Source organism: Fusarium flagelliforme (genome assembly GCF_020744385.1).
Source record: "Fusarium flagelliforme strain FIESC 12 MPI-CAGE-AA-0113 chromosome Unknown B0J16scaffold_3, whole genome shotgun sequence".
Classification (NCBI taxonomy): Eukaryota; Fungi; Ascomycota; class Sordariomycetes; order Hypocreales; family Nectriaceae; genus Fusarium; species Fusarium flagelliforme.
This window is the reverse complement of record NW_025763505.1, coordinates 4,240,506-4,256,527: the sequence shown is the minus strand read 5'-3', so window position 1 is coordinate 4,256,527 and position 16,022 is coordinate 4,240,506. Positions and strand designations below refer to the sequence as shown.

General features: G+C 49.3%; 4 protein-coding genes across 4 annotated transcripts; 2 read left to right on the top strand and 2 right to left on the bottom strand.

The window, feature by feature from the left end:
* Nucleotides 1–1,990: 1,990 nt before the first annotated feature.
* Nucleotides 1,991–4,893, bottom strand: B0J16DRAFT_112276 (phosphatidylinositol 3 and 4-kinase-domain-containing protein). The gene is made up of 3 exons (XM_046121463.1): nucleotides 4,036–4,893; nucleotides 3,198–3,983; nucleotides 1,991–3,143 (listed from the first exon to the last, which is right to left on the bottom strand). The coding sequence occupies exons 1-3, from the start codon at nucleotides 4,695–4,697 to the stop codon at nucleotides 2,246–2,248; spliced, it is 2,346 nt and encodes a 781-aa protein (XP_045985216.1). The 5' UTR covers nucleotides 4,698–4,893; the 3' UTR covers nucleotides 1,991–2,245.
* A 2,451-nt stretch (nucleotides 4,894–7,344) lies between these two features.
* On the top strand, nucleotides 7,345–8,678 carry B0J16DRAFT_339293 (uncharacterized protein). Its single transcript, XM_046127535.1, has one exon. It carries the CDS (start codon nucleotides 7,678–7,680, stop codon nucleotides 8,179–8,181), a length of 504 nt encoding a protein of 167 aa, XP_045985215.1. The 5' UTR covers nucleotides 7,345–7,677; the 3' UTR covers nucleotides 8,182–8,678.
* A 254-nt stretch (nucleotides 8,679–8,932) lies between these two features.
* Nucleotides 8,933–12,910, top strand: B0J16DRAFT_371155 (uncharacterized protein). The gene has a single exon (XM_046130391.1). The coding sequence runs from the start codon at nucleotides 9,191–9,193 to the stop codon at nucleotides 12,830–12,832; it is 3,642 nt and encodes a 1,213-aa protein (XP_045985214.1). The 5' UTR covers nucleotides 8,933–9,190; the 3' UTR covers nucleotides 12,833–12,910.
* Nucleotides 12,911–13,182: 272 nt separating this feature from the next.
* B0J16DRAFT_112066 (uncharacterized protein) lies at nucleotides 13,183–15,965 on the bottom strand. The gene is made up of 2 exons (XM_046121460.1): nucleotides 15,441–15,965; nucleotides 13,183–15,385 (listed from the first exon to the last, which is right to left on the bottom strand). The coding sequence occupies exons 1-2, from the start codon at nucleotides 15,717–15,719 to the stop codon at nucleotides 13,286–13,288; spliced, it is 2,379 nt and encodes a 792-aa protein (XP_045985213.1). The 5' UTR covers nucleotides 15,720–15,965; the 3' UTR covers nucleotides 13,183–13,285.
* Between the last annotated feature and the right edge of the window lie 57 nt (nucleotides 15,966–16,022).

Below are 16,022 nucleotides of genomic sequence, written 5' to 3'. Positions count from 1 at the left end.
TTGATCCAGGCTCGCAAAGCTTCAAGTCTTCACCGCTTGATGTGTCCACAACTAAAACAAAATTAAGAAGCTCAACCAGGAGCAAGTTATGCAAAGCGTGGAGATGGAGGATCCTAGTGGTAGAGATGCGCACGAAGGAGGTCGCATGGCCGCATAGATGCTGGTAATGGGCCGCTAAGTTGCATTGGGACGGTTCTCGCGGCTGGTGCGCACCTGGGTCCCTCTTCGGCTGATCCTTTGTTCTGCCTTGCTCATATCATACGACATGTCGAATTCTGTGTGGCATGGCAGCCAAAGAAGAACAAAACAGCGTCAACCAATGACCCAGCGGCCGCATCTGTACCTATGGACGGGCCGCTGCAGCTCGTGGTTCTGCAAGTGGCAGAATGGGGGAACAAAAGTCATTTGTTTGGTATGACACGCAGAAAAAGGTTCTTGAAAAACTATTGCCGATTCTACACTATCACCGGACTTTCATACAGCTCATGACAGGGGACATTGCAGACTTACCTTATACGGACATAGACTCACAACGGTCGTGTTGTGAGTTGGTGCAAGCCATCAAATATCACAAAATACTTGGAGACCGATGTGGGTACCAAGAGAATGAGAGGATCCCCGATGAACAGAGTGGGAATATCGCGAGGTGGAAAGCTCTTTGTAAGTCTTGACCCGCATGTTGCTTTGACCGTACCTCGACGGTTGAGAATTGCAGAACAGTTGGTCATAAAGGTAAAAAAAAAAAAAGTGACGAGAGAACGGCCATGGCCCAGTTCTTACCGCATTTTTCAGATTCAACGAAGAAACCGAGACTCGATCAGATCAGCAAGGAACTGTACTGTATTGTGCTACGAGCGATGTCCGGACAAATTATCCCAAAGCTGACAACGTCACAGTCGTCCCGCATGAATTAGCTTGAAAAGGGTCCAGTGGCTGCTGAGACTATGTGCTGTATCCGCAACCAGATTTTTGATGCCAGCCGCTACGGGCCGCCAGCAGGGAGTCTGTGGGGGACAGATAAGCCACCAAGCCAAGCATTCGCTTTAGAAGAAGGTCTTGGCTTGAATGCCACTTCCCTAGTGACGTGGTGAGGCCTTATCCGGCACTCACCCATAAAGATAGGGCCAGTCGCAGTGGGTTTCGCGAAATTTAGGATAACAAGACTCGTATGCGAGCTCAAAGAGGGGATAGTATCAGAAGACCGAGTACTAGTCTAGGACGTATTGCAGCAATGTTGCCTCACTCACGCAATGAACAAGAGCTAATGCGCTATCACTAGCACTACCTACCACGATGACAGGGGAGCCATGCTCTCGGACCATGGTTTACCGACCCAGACCGTCGGGATCTGACCAGAGAGCTGGTAAAATGGTGGGTTGTTGGTTATGTGTACAGTACACATACTACATCCCGCAGAATCAAAACATCACTCAGGACCTTTTCTCCGGGTAGATTGCTGCAGCGGCACTTTCATAAAATGTGTGTTCATCCAATATCACCTATCCTAAGAAGCAAGGGTTGCAACGGATGCTACCATGATCATCCACGAAAAATAGCTCGTTTAACCTCTGGCTCTTCTAGCTTCTGGTGGTTTGTCATAACAAAGTCTTGGTTCCCAACCCATCATAATGCATACTTCTCCTCGTGCCCAAGAAAGTCAATGCAGAGTAACAAAAAGTAAAGACTAGAACCATAAGTCCAAATTGTACTGTGTAGCAAACAATGGCCGGCTAACTGTTAGCCCCGCGCCGTTTGCCCACACCATGTCTGTCTTGCTTGTTGTCACTGATTCTTTATGCATGTCAGCTAGATCCCCTGCCTTGTCCGCATGCGCCGTTTGCGTACTCGTTTTCTTCCCTCTTTTCCAAGCGATAACAATGCATTGGCTTTCACTGAGACAAACATGTCGTATCAAAAAACACTATCCCTTGTTTTATTCCCAATGCCCTTACCAATCACCATCATGCACATGAATCCCAAACCAGTAACGCCAACCAAATGTCCGAACAAACTGCATGGGCGGCCGAAGTCGATGCCGTACAGATGTAACATAGTTACCCCTGAATGGGTTAGAGACGACCCTGGCATGAAAGCAACGTCATGCGGTCAAGGAGGGAACATCTACAGTATGACAGACAACGGATACCATTGCAGGCACATAACGCCCATAAAATGTCGCAAGGCAATCAACAGTTTATACCGTGAAGCAATCCAAGGCCTGCGCTGGCAGCCACATTTGAGGCCCTCACCAGCATTCAAAGACGGGGTTCCTACTTTTGACGGCCTCGAGCCGCTCCACAATGACCTTTCGTTGATTGCCCATTTGTCCCTCGGCTGCAGCATATCCTAGATCACCTTCCAGATCATCGGTGTAGTTTTCATGGTCACCATAGTAATGCTGTGCAATGGAGTTGCTGTTGCGACGAGCAGCGGCATTAGCGAATGAATATCTTCGCTGCTGCCGCGATGTTTGTTGGCGTGCAGGCTCGTACATGTTGAGTGCGCGAACTGGTCCTTGGTAACTGTTCCTAACTCCAGTTGGCCGGACGGCCGGACGTTCAGTCACATCTCCGCTATGCTCCTGCTCTGTTGGGGCCAAGAAGTTGGGTTCACTTGACATTTGCTCGCCTGGTGATAGAGCCGTTTCTCCGGTGGGGGATGAGAGTTCGAATCGACCCGGATGGGGCATATCTGCGGGCGCACTGGCAAGGCCAAGAAGGTCTTCGATTGGAGGGTTGTTAGCAGGGGCTGAGCTTGCAATGTCGGCTTCATCCATCGATTGACGAACGTGGGGATTGCGGCGGGCTTCTGAAGACGTATTACGCATAGGAACCGCAACAGGCACATCGACCAGATCGTCCCAAACACAAACTCGTGCTCTGCGAGTGAGTTCAAGAGGGCCATGGTCTGGAGTCTTGAGCGTCTCAACGACATTCCAGGCCTGTCCCTTCATGACTGCCACTTGCTTCGCAAACATTCGCTCTTGGAAATCGACATCCATTTGGAACACTCTCTTCAGCGAGAGAACTGTTTGCGTCCACCACGAGGTAGATGTCAGTAGAGGGAGAAAGTGGTCTCTCGTCTTCTGGGAGAATGGTCGACCGATAAGATCCACGGGCAAGAATAGCCAACCAAAGGGGAAACTGAATTATACGTTAGTTTGGTCATAATACTGAATTGATTGACTCCAGGCCTACCTTCTCCAAGCATCTGGATGCTTCCAGGGCCATGATAATGAATTATCGATAGCTCCAACAGTGATAACCGGCTCGTTTCCGGCGTGTTTCCGACTCGAAGCACTCATCGGTCTCTGTTGCTTGTATGGGTACGATGCTCTTGTGGCACGAGGTCCTTGCTGAGACAGATCAACAGGTCGAGGACCCTCCTCCTCAGCGACTGGTTCCATGTTCAGTTGAATGGGATCTGACGCTATTGAGGCTTTGCCCGTCTCCCAGTCGACTTTAATCATCCAATTGTCCAGGCCCCGATCCGTGTTTCGCATTATGTAGTCCAGAATGACTAGTTTCTCGAGCTCCTCGCGTAACGACTCCTTGAGGTTCTCGGTCCAAATGAAATTATCAGGACCCAAGAGATTCGCGGCCTGAGCAGCTTCTTCGTCGTCGCTATTGTATCCGTCATTCGGGGTGGCGTTTCCTGAAGGGCGGCAGCTTTCGGTCCATCTCTTCTTCTTTTTGTTTTGGTTGTCGTTTGTTCGGAAACCTGACCAGTACTGGTCTGGCCAAGGATGCTCACGCAGGAAAACATTGGCATCCTTGAAACCTTTCAGGAAGACCTGGAAACTGCCCGGCTTGGCAGGGAGAGGTGTCTTCTTGCGTTGGAATTTGCGGCGATCCCAGAAGGGGTAGTGGAAAGACTTGGAGGCAAGCCATACCACATCGGTATACGGAACGAGGTGTGTTCTCAGTTGACAATCGAGGACGTATGCAGCTGCCTCGCTTACGTACGAGAGGTTAGGAATAAGACTGCAGAAGATGTCAGTAATAGTACTCGGCCAGGGACCGAGGAAAGACATACCAGGCTCGTCCAAAGCAGCACGGGAACAAGTTTCTGTGAATCCACTTGTTCCATTTCGGATTTCCTGCTGCGTAAGGCTCCTCATCCTTGGGCTTGAAAACACCCACGATCTTGCCATCCGGATTCCGGGCAAAATAACTGCCGGAGCTGCCCTGCGAAATCATGCTAGGGTGAATTTCTTGTCGAATAGCGCTCCTTACGCTTTCGACAATGACCTCAAACTCTTCCTTTGACATGACACCCTCATGCGGCACTGCGGTACTCTCAGCAGTCACCGGGCGAATACCCTCAGGAGGCTGAAAGACAGAATAGTGAATTTCAAGACGCTCCTCTTCGCCATGTTGATTCTTGCCCTTGCGCTTAAAACGCGACGCAATCTCGTCGGCCCAGCGCTCGAGGCGAGCATTAATGGCCTTCAAATCAACACCAGCGGTGCTTCCTGAACGGTGACGGAACTTGGGTTGAGAAGATGAGGTCAACGATTTGGGACTGGCCATGCCGGAGCGATGGCGCGGCTGCGAAACAGGGCCATATCGGGGAGCGGCTGCGGGCTGGAGAGATGCATATGATTGGGTAAGAGGATCCTCTTCGGAGTCGTCGCTAAAGTCGTCGGCCTGTGCGAGGCGTTCATAGCCTGTTGTCGCGGGTCGTGACCGAGGCATATTGGCGATTGTATGTAGAGGCGATTATATGTGATTTCACGAGACTGACAAGGCCATTCCACGCTGCTAGGTACGTATGTTCGTGATTTCGGATGATTCCTCGTTCGAGACGCGCGTCGTTATCGTCGAGAGGGGCGGAAGAAGGATTGATTATAAATGGGTTCACGGAGTTTGAATTGTTGTTGTTGCCCGTTTCGGGAAAAAGGAGTAAATGTAAGTATCTAGGTTAAAAGAAGGGATAAAGAGGAATGAGAAGAAGAAGAAAAGGAGATCTAGGAAGATGAAGAAGAGAAGTACATCAACAACAGGATAACGCGCTCTCGTTGACAGTAACAACCAAAAGGAAGCCGGTTGCAGGATGACGATGGTGCCAGTTTGAAGTTGTCATGCTTTCAAGCTTGTGACAGGCCAGGCCAAAAAGCCACGGGCTTCCTCCACTTGACTGCAGCCTCCGCGTTGGAACTGGGGCCGAGCTTGGTTGGTGGATACGTACCCCTGAGTCTCCCTAAACCCAGCCAAGCCAGCGAAGAAGAAGCCCGGAACAGGCACTGGAACTGAAAACTAGGGGTAAAAGAATGATCTAAAAACAACAACAACAATGGAATAAGGGAGATCCATTGGCTTTGAGGACAAGTACAGTAAGCAATTGGTTGATCTTTGCTCATCAGGAACGCGCAGGAACTTAATAGACTTTTGATATGAACAAATGCGGATTCGAGTTTATGCTTTTAAATTGGCTTGGAGCTTGGCTATGCCTTTTCTCTTTTCTCCATTGCACTACCTATCAATGACTGTTAGCTAGCACGGCATGGTTGAGTGGTCAGTGGTCCTCCCGGCGCCGAAAGCTCCGGAAGAGGATACGGAACAGACGGGGTTCCGGACATTTGACTCCGCTCACAAGAACAGGCAATCAACCCTCCATATCTATCAGTCAGTCATGAAGGAAACTTTATCATGACCGGAGTCCGATATACATACTTTACAATTCCCATTCCATTTCCCGCATGGCAGAATAAGCGGACATTCTTACTTTCCCTTTAGTCTGTTACTTTGACTTTGAGGCAACCTTTTTAGAATCATCATCGTTCCGCTATGCTACGGGAGAACGTTGGACAAGAGGTCTCGGCCTTTTGTGTTACATTACATGACAGATTTCTGCAAGTTGGCTGCTCACTTGGAACAAGCCAAGATTTAGCTAGATGCTGCTGGAAGTGCAAAGTCTCCCTTGTACCTATTGTTTCCCTTCCCCTAGATCAACGGGAATGAAAGGGAATCTTCAAAAGAGCGCCACCAACTCGAGAGGCGAAGCTAATGTACCGAACCAGGGCTGAACCAACGAAGGTTGCATCTCAAGTGCCCTGGGCGCTAACAAAATCCTCTGATCGCGTGCAACTGTGATGGGGGGAACTGCAAATGCAAACAAGCAAGTACCCGGCGCCAAAGCCTGGTGCATTACATATTGTCTGGTGTGTAAACTGCTGATGATGACGGCTATACGCCATCAAAAAGGGAACTCAATTGCAGCTGCAGCGGAATATTTTTCCTCATCTGCAGGTTTCTTGATAATCGATCAATCTTGCTGATACACAGGGGTTCTTGTGTTTCTCAAAGTTACAGTACTGTACCTTTATCTTTTAGACATGATTTACAGGGACAAGACACGACTGCGCATGTTTGGTAGAGCCTGATACGTCATGGTATGCATTGCTATGTTTCGTAAGCTCTAGTCTGGCTATGATCGTCTGGAGATCAAGAGCCGTTCTTGTCTATCTGGGGTAGGGCTTGTCTAAGGGAAAGCCTCTCCATACCAACCCAAGCCAGAGCATCTTTCTTTTTGCTGATGAATTTGTCTTGAGGTGGTTGTGCCACCGGCAGAGCCAAGCCAAAGACAAGGCAGACTAGTCTGTCGGACAGAGACAGCTTAGATGCCGTGCAGTAGTATGTCTGTACTGTACAACGGCCCCCTCCGTGCAGGAGAGTACAGCGCGGGGAAAGGAAGAAATGGGTTGGATGGAAGAGACCTTGACGCCTTGTAAAGTGAGATGCTGCCATTCAAGGTTCGATCCTGCGTTAGGAGGCTAAGCAACAGAGTTCAGCGCCGGCAGAGAGGCGATCCTTCGCCTTGTTATCATACAGTATCTATATCTTTATAGATAATATTGTTGTAGTAACAGATAGATAAATATTCAGGAGATCAACCAGGGCTTGTCTAAATAAGCGAGTGAGGGTGGACGAATTATGAGCCGTGACCATTCCATCCATCATCTGATTGCTTAAACAAACATGAGATGAGACGCTCCTAATGGAGTAGAATATCAACTGGCCCAAGACTGTTTCTATCAAGGATGTTTGACTTGAACATGGACCCCATCCCCCGGGATGTCAATGCCGCACACGCACCCCTCCACTAAAGGTAACGTCCTGCAGTGCATTGCGGGTCTTTTCTAAGCTAGAGCTAGAGCATGGACACCTCCATTACTGTACTACCCTATCGTATCCTCCCTGTAAAGTCAAGGTCACTCGGTTTCTCCCTTCAAGGTTTCGTTTCAATCCCTTGGCCTAGCTAAGCTACTACTGTACATGTACGGAGCAACCATTCCCAACTGTTTGCTTCCCCTTTTTATTTCTATCATAAGTTAGCTACCTATTTATATAAATGCCGAGCGAGGCCCTCCATTTGCTCGGACGCTCTGCAACCTAAACAAAATAATACCCTGGGCCCATCTTGAACTTACATACTGCTACCTACCACTGCCACGTCTTCTGCAGTCCTCCACCATTACCCAGTCGTTGCTCAAGTGATCACAGACCCCGGAAACCGTTCTTTCTGATATTTACTTTCGATCTGCTCGTTGTTTTTCTCCTGGTCTTTTGTTCTTCTGCCTTCTCAACTATACAACTTGCTACGGTTTCACAACCACTCAACAACTACCATCCATCATATCTTATCTTAGTCTCGCCAAAGAACAAAAACCACAACATGACTGCTCGAGCCGCACCTGGCTCCTCATCCTACACTGAGCCACCTACCATCATGTCCCCAACTGCCGACCACGATGTCCGAGGCCGTAAGAGAGAACGAAGCATGACCCGACGAGGCAGCGTCCGCTCATTCCGAGCTGCACCAGCAGACGAGTCTAGCAACCTCCGAGGCCGCTCTCGTCGTCGTGCCGCTTCTCCAGCTTTGAGCTACACATCTCGACCTTCCTCACCTAGAAGGGTACCTTCTCCAACCCGACGCCGTCTGCTTCATGCTCGCCTTCGAAGAGAGCATTGCCCTTCCCGAGTTTCATCCCCCATTGAACAGCAGCTCCAGCAGCATCGACCTGCTCGTCGAAGGCAGCGAACTCGGAGCCAGAGCCGGGGCCCTCGGTTGGAGATGGAGCTTGGATCTCAACAGCTCACCGATGGTCTGTCCGGGTTGCGGAACGAGGTCCGAGCCTCGTCGTCTGACACAGCCGACGAAGTAAAGTCGGACGCTTAATATTCGATAATACTACCTATTTGAAGGAACCACTTTCAACTTTCGATTCTGGTATCCATTACCCCTGCCCCACGATCAGATGTATAAAGACGAAAAAAACCGGAAACCAGACCGATACCTATATACTTAATCCATGTTGTACGATGACGGGATGTGTCCTTGTTGATTTTCTGTTTCCGTTGCGTTGCGTTGCACTGCGCTGAGAGCTGGTTATCTCGCATTCACAAGATTGTGTCCTGCTATTAAACTGGTTGCATATGGAGTTTCATTTGTTATCAAGAAATTGAGATCTCTTGACTTGAATTTGGGTATTTACTTAGCTATGAATAAGACGGCGCTGGGAGAATTGGATGAGATATTCTACTTATTGTTTATGAGGCGGTTGAAGGATAATACATATATCCTTATTTATTTCATCCAATCAAATAAATTGATGAAATTCTCAAATTTGATACTGCCATCATTGTAGTAGTTCTATGAAGAATTATCCACTAAGGCTTAGACTACTATAACAAAGTAACCTAAATGCGTCCCTTCCTAGGCTGGTACAAAGTAACTGAATTATTTCGTCTCTTACTCTGAGGGTAGTCTAAAGTGCAGGTAAAATCAATGATGATCTGGACCTGAAGTGCAACGGTCGGCTCCGTAATTCGCTTCAGTATAAGCTCTCTGATTGGTCAGATGTCACCCTAAGCACTTTTTTGATGGTGGATATGGACTGATGTTAACGACATCGATATTTGCTAGGTCTCCAGCTCAACTTTTTTTGTTGCCTCAACATAGCGACTGGAGCATTCGGTGTCTTGGGGCGTTCTCTGGATACCATTCCTCTCTCTTCTACGGCTTTGCCGTGTGTACATCACAATTAATAACGGCTCTTGTTCTTTCCCTTACAACCTTTTGGATCCCTGCAGCTCGACCTGCTTCACCTTTCTGTCTGCTTGCCACCAAGCATGACTGCGTGTATTCTCAACTCTACGACTTAATCCACACTCTCCGCCTGGCGCAAATGCTCGAACGAACCGCTGCGGCTTTGGAGTCGCGCGGCCTTCAACGGATAATCCATAGGTCCTCGAATCGATCTCAAAAGCTACATACAGGCTTCTGGCAACATGGCGCCGCCGCTATCGATATTTCCAGCTCTCTCCCTGGCTCAATAAAACCAGTTGGGGCTGCGACTCCCGAACCGGAAACACAGCAGCTCCAAGCGAACCTCTTCGCCTCGGTTTTGATGCTCGACTTCCTATATCCTACCTCGACTATACCTCTCTTACGCCGTCTGTACCCTGACCTACCGAATCCTCAAAATGCGCAACGAACGGCGATTGTCCCGAGTAGACGAACTTACTCGTCAATAACACCACCACCCGGCAATGACGAGACAACGACAGATGAAGTTGGTTGGCCCAACAAGGACTCGAAAACCCAGGATCTAGACCCGGAGGGTGACACAAATATATGGGTTGGCACAGAGGCAATAATACCGAAAGGAGGCCAGACGGATTTGGAACTGCTCCAAAAGATTATGGGCACCAAGGGACGTCACTTTCAGCAAGCTTGGGATATATACTCTGGGATGGATACCGAGCAACGGCGTCTTGTGCGTGGCCCTCTCGTCAATTATCTTTCCCGCTCCCACAGTATCGTTGAGACAGGACGAGCTCTCTCGGTCTTTCGTCAGATCCCCACGCCCGAGTGGACCGATGAACTCTTGTCCGCAGCCATCCTCCTCCTTTTGCGATCCGGAGACCTGCCAGGAGCCGTGGAAACTCTCAAAACAGGATTAGAGACTGGGGGGTTCAGCCACGGCCTAGAATTTCTGATGGCAGATACCATTAACTCGCGGAACTGGCCAGTTGCCCTGGATGTTTGGACTTCATATTACAAGAGGATGATCAGAAGGACTCCCGATGCAAAGCCGAATGTGGGACGTTTGCAGCAGCTTGGGTCCCTCAAGAAAAAGGGAGACCTCTACTTTGCTTTCAGAGCCTACCTGGTCGGCGAGGGCAAAGATCAACATAAGGAAATCCAGAAGGACGTGGTTGCCAAGAGAGCTTTGTCTGCACTTCGGAGATTCTTCGCTACATTGGCGCTACGAGAGCCATGTCCCCCGGCTCAGGCAAGCATCATTCTCGAGGCTCTTGGCGATAACTTCGAATATAACACATATATGAACACCATGTTTAATCGCTGGTACGATAAACTAGAAGATCGATACACAATGGAACAGCTCCCCGCCATTTATCAAAAGCAACGACTATTGCCAGATGCAGCGCCTACCATGGCAGTGTACCGCGGCTTGTTCAAAGTGAATTTTCCAAGGAACACAGCTAGATTGGAAGAATTGCATCAAGACTGGGTTCGAATCAAAGGCGGTTTGAATCAATGGGGATACGAAAAGTTTCTAAAATACTATGCATCAAAAGGAGATGTGCCATCAGTTAAGAAGCTCTGGGCTCAGTTCGCGAAGGAGTACCCCGAGGTAATTCAGGAACCCCGAGGATTCAGAAGCACGATCAACGTCTATGCTCAAATAGGAGATATCGTGGGCGTTAAGAAGGAGATGGAAAGGATGGTCAAGGAGTACAATGTTCAACCCGATCTCGATATCTGGAACACACTGCTCAAGGCTTACATGAGAACCAATGACTACGACGGTGTTTTGGATTTGTTCGATCAAATCGCAAGCCAACACCAGCCAGACTCTTACACTTATGCTCATGTCATGGCGATGAGCTCCAAGAAGGGTGACCTGGACACAACTCTGGAATACTTCACCAGATCTCAGCATGAAGGTGTACCAATCTCAAAGGAGATGGGACTGTCTTTGGTAGTAGCTTACTGTCGAAGCGGTCAACTCTCTGCGGCGGAGAGTTTGTGCATTGAAATGACCAACCGCAAGATTGCTTCGCAAGCCATCTGGAACCAACTGCTGAATTACAACGGCGTTGAAGGAAAGATTACAAAGGTGTATGAACTACTCAAGCAGATGAAACAACTTGGAGTTGAGTGGGATCACGAGACGTACGAATTCCTTCTCCAAGCCCTCGTCAGGGTCAACCGAATTCCTGCGGCACACGCGCTTTTGAAGCGTGCTGTCAGTGAACATTTGTTTCTGGTCACGCCTGATCATTATGCCATTGTCATGGCTGCAGCCGCACGACTCGGAGAGTCTCCAGTCGTGGAGACTCTTTTTGAACAACTCCAGAAATCAGAGCTGCCTATAACTTTCAATGCTTTAGTTGCTCTCGTTACTCATGCCAACAAGAAGAAGCCAGGCGCCGACCGAACGAGGTATCTAGCGAATGAACTCGTTGAATACTTCCGACAGGCGGCCGCGGCTGCTAAGTCAAGCGAATCTGCACCTGAAGACTTCGCCGATGCCGGAAACATTGCAGATCTCATGCGATCAACTCCTAAAATTGGCCGAGCAATTGCTTTACTTGTCGAACTTCGAGAATTCATCTCGATCGAAGAAATGATGGGCTTGTTCGTTCAGATCTTCCCCCAGTATCAGACCAACCAATTTCCGCCTGACATCATGTCTGCTTTGATGCATGCGCATTACATGGATGAGAACTACGACAGGGTCTTGGAACTTTGGGAGAAGACCTGGGCAGACGTTTATGCTTCGAGCCGGAAACGCTCAGGAGAAGGTATTGCTACTGGTACTGAGTATGAATTGTCTCGCGTCGTAAATGTAGTGGCACGCGTGTATGGAGAGAAGAACGACGGAGCAGGCTTGAGCGATGTTATCGACAAAGTCATTGCAGCAGGCTTCAAGCTTACCCGAGAAAACTGGGTCGTCGTTATCAGCAACCTCTCTGAACTGGGCAAGTGGGATCGTGCTATGTACTGGTGCGAGACATTGCTCATGCCAACTTGGGACGGCTGGGGCTTCAAACGAGATATCCCACACAAGAGAGAGAACTCTCGCATGTTGTCAGCGCCTCCAAGACTTGTCCTGCGATTACAGCAGAAGTGGCTGGAGATGCGCAAGATGGCTGCCTGGGATCCAAATGTCTCTCGTCTTCTCTCTACAGTCAAGGAGAAGTACCCCCGTCTGCACCACGCCTTCACCACATCAGAGGTTGATGTTATACCTACAAAGTATACTGTCAACGGCAAGGAGGTTGATCCTAGTGAACTCGACAGTATACTGCAGAGTCTGCCTTATCTGTCGCTGCTGAAGGTCAGAGACAATCTGCAGAGACAACTGGCAAAGCAAAAGAAGAGCGAGCAAAGCCTTGGAACACCAGGCGAGCCTGTCGACAGGGTAAAGTGGAAGCAGGACCTGCAGGCCAAGGTCAACCAATTCGCGAAAGATTGGTATCTTACACGCAAGAAGGGTTATGATGAGAAGCTGAAAGAGAAGAAGCGGCAAAAGTGGCTGCCCCACGATCTCAGAAGAGACATCGAGATCAAGGCTTCGGCCATGGGCCAAGAGGACGTGGATGTCCGAGTAGCTCGCGAGCAGTTTGCTTACTGGAATAAGTTCTGGGATCGATATGATCAGCGTCGTCATGGCGCGAGAAGGCAGTCTGGCACGAGGAGGCAGCCAGTCGCCCGTCGTACACATTACCTCGATAAGAATCCGGCGGAGGCCGCAAAGATGCAAAAGTTGCGAAACAAGCAGGCTGATGATGAATGAAAATGTAAAATAGATTATGTATGAATAGCTCTTCGGAGGTTTCTTCGACCACTTGTATGATACAAATGTCAAGTTATGAGTTTGAATACCCTAAAGCATTGTTGCAAGAGATGTCCTATGGATCAAACGTATGGAAATGCTGATTCGCATCAGCATAAAGGCGTATGTTGCAGTAGATTCAATTGCCTATCTAAACCTTGGTTACATAGTCTGCCTGGTATCCAGATACTCCAAAAAAACGCCCTGAAAACACTTCAACTCCTACCCAAGCCCAATTCCCATGTTCAGCACAGCCGAATAAACAGTAACAACGCGACTTGGAGCAATCAATGCTCTGATCTCTATCCCAGCTTGAAAATTTCTAACAATGTGAATGCCCGTGCTGTGACAGGATTTATGTACAGTAAAGCATGTATGTTCATGCTGTCATTTGTAGAGTGCAGTAGCTTTTGTCTAGGGAGACATATCATCCCCACGAGGTGTTTCCGGGGGAGAGGGTTGCTTAACCCCAAGTGAACGCAAGCGCTGCGAGAGTAAGCCCTCAGCGCCACCGAGTGAACCCGATCTATTAAGAGCAAAGGCATTGCCGCCGTATCCCGGCTCTCCTTTGTTGAGCTTCTCATAAAGCGCGGGTTCTGATGATTGACCGGTATTCGAATCCTTGGTTGAAGGGCGACTGACTTGGGTCGACCCAGGAGATTGGACATCGTTACCAAGGACAGCAGTAGTGTTTGTGCTATCGCTGATATCGCTATTCGTTCGTGCATGAGCGGGAAGATAGAAGGGAATCGGATCGACTGGTAAGGTGTTGCCACCAGCAGAGCCTCCAGATGGAGAATTGTTGGCAGGGAACATGTTTTCCATACCGTCGAAAGTCCGGGAAGGCCCCGGAAAGAAGCCAACGCTTCGTCTGCGAAGAGCCTTCTCCGTAGCTAGCATAGCAGCAGGGCCAGACTGCGCAGGTAAAGGTGGATTCATGACCCGAATTGGTTTATAAGGAGTATAGCGAGGCTCTGGCCATGTTGTTTCGTTCCTGAGCTTCTCCTTCCCGTCAGGGACACGGTTCGCAAAGACGATCCGGATGCTTTTGTACAGGTAGTACCGACCCTTTGCAGGACAACAAATGTGCAGATGAGCGAGGTACCTCAGGATAGGGCGGTCATCAGTGTTTGCCCCAGCTGTGGCAGGGGCATTATCGATGATGGGCCCAGCTGAATAGCTGCGCTGACGCACAAACGTCTTGGTCCCTGGTTCCATACCCGTAAGATCGTACGGGATCAGGAAGAGTTTCACAGCAGTCTTATTCGGGTTCTTGACAATGATCTGAATTTGCCCCTTTTCCGGAATTCGATAACTTCCGCCTGGAGGGGCTTTTGCAGCCACAGAGCCGGATCGGCGAACGGCCCGAGAATTTCGACGTGGGATATGCTCAGAACTCTGGTTCTCAAGGCCAATGTCCATCACATCCTCGACTGGTTTCCTTTCTGCGTATCGACTCTGTGCTTTCTTCTTTGCTCGATGTTCGTCATCTGGATTGGGCAGTCCATTTTCAAGATCGATTTGGCCGACATACGGGCTCGGGCCATCATCTATGTTGGACCGTCCGTGTGATGTGCTGCCGTAACTATAGTACACAGCTGGGAATGAGAGACTGACATGAGGTGGGCACTTCAGACTAGACTTGCATTTGCCCTTTCCCAAAACGCCGATCTGTGCGACAAAGTCTAGTGGCTTGGAAGGGGTTGTCGACATGCGACCTCGAAGAATACTCTCTTCATAGGAGCCAACCATAGATGCATGCTGAAGTGGTGATGCCTCTGCCGCCACGGAAGACCTGCGCGGCCGAAGAAATGCTGGTGTCGGTGGTGAGGCGCCAGGTTGCATGAAACTTGGAGTTGAAGTTAGCGACCTCCGAGGCTGGTGCGCCTGGTATGGAAACGCCTCTCTTCGATATGAAGATACACGTTGTGGTAGTGAATATCTCGGCGAGGGAGACATCCAAGGTGATGAAGCTGTCGAATGTGCCCTATAGCGACTCGTTCCAATATATCCGGTAAAACTGAATGGGTCAGTTGGCAGAGACATATCGTGCTCCTCAGAGCTCTGAGCTTGTACTAGAGGGCTAGTAGGCGGTTTATATACAAAACTCGACGACAAAGATGAAGACAGAGGTGAGTTGGTCGATTGGAAACTCTCTGCACTTGCTGAAAATGGTACTCCTTTGTCGTGCTGGAACGGCGTGTAATGTCTAGGGGGTGAAGTCGCAATCCATGGGGTTTCTGCTGGAGCAGGATATCGACCATTATGCGGCCTACCGGCTGGTGTGGTACGGCCCTTGGCTACTGCTTCTTCTTCGGTGAAGTTACCACTGTGAAGTGCCGATCTCGGTCGTTCAATACTGAGGCCATCGCGCAATCTGTTGTCGAAATCGGCTTGAGAATCGGTCTTCTCGGGTGTTATTTGAGCAGGCGTAAGTAAAGTTGAAGGTTCGATAGGCGTTTGGGGAAACTTTGTCTCGATATCGGAGTTTGGATGTTGTACTACAGACTCAAGCTGTATGGACAGTGTTAGCAAACACTCGAGCACACAAAATAGAGTCGTAACGCACGTGGCGGTTTGGAATCCATGTCGGGGGAGATTGCGCTCTCTTGAGTCTCTCGATCAAAGAAGCTCGATCCGATATCGCATTCTCGACGCCTTCGACTCTTTCGGGTGTTTTGGATCGTGGTGGGCTGTCCGGGATGGGCCCTTCACACAGCTCAGTACGGATGCTTTCCTCTGAGAGTCGTCTCAGTCCAGAGGAAGCCACATTGATTGGCGTTGGTTCAATAAATTCCGGTTCGGATTCAGGTTCGTGACTATATAAATCGGCCTGGAAGATAGGCATGACGGCGATATTTGAGAGCTGTAACAGCAGCCGTGCGGTGTTTGAGCAAAATCCGTCATTAATGTGTAAGAAAGAAGAAGCCGAAAGGTGGTTTGGGTTTTGAAATAATCGTCATTAACAGGGCGTTGGTTGCCGATATTGAGGTTGGGGTGTCTTGCAGATCAGATCAATTTATCGTACTGTATGTACCGAAAGAACCGGCCGGGGTTACAAGAAGTTTGGCCAAGTGGATTGGTAGACAAGGGTATGATATATCATGCCATGCAAGCCATGAGGAACTGTCTAGAGTCAGGCACGGCGTGG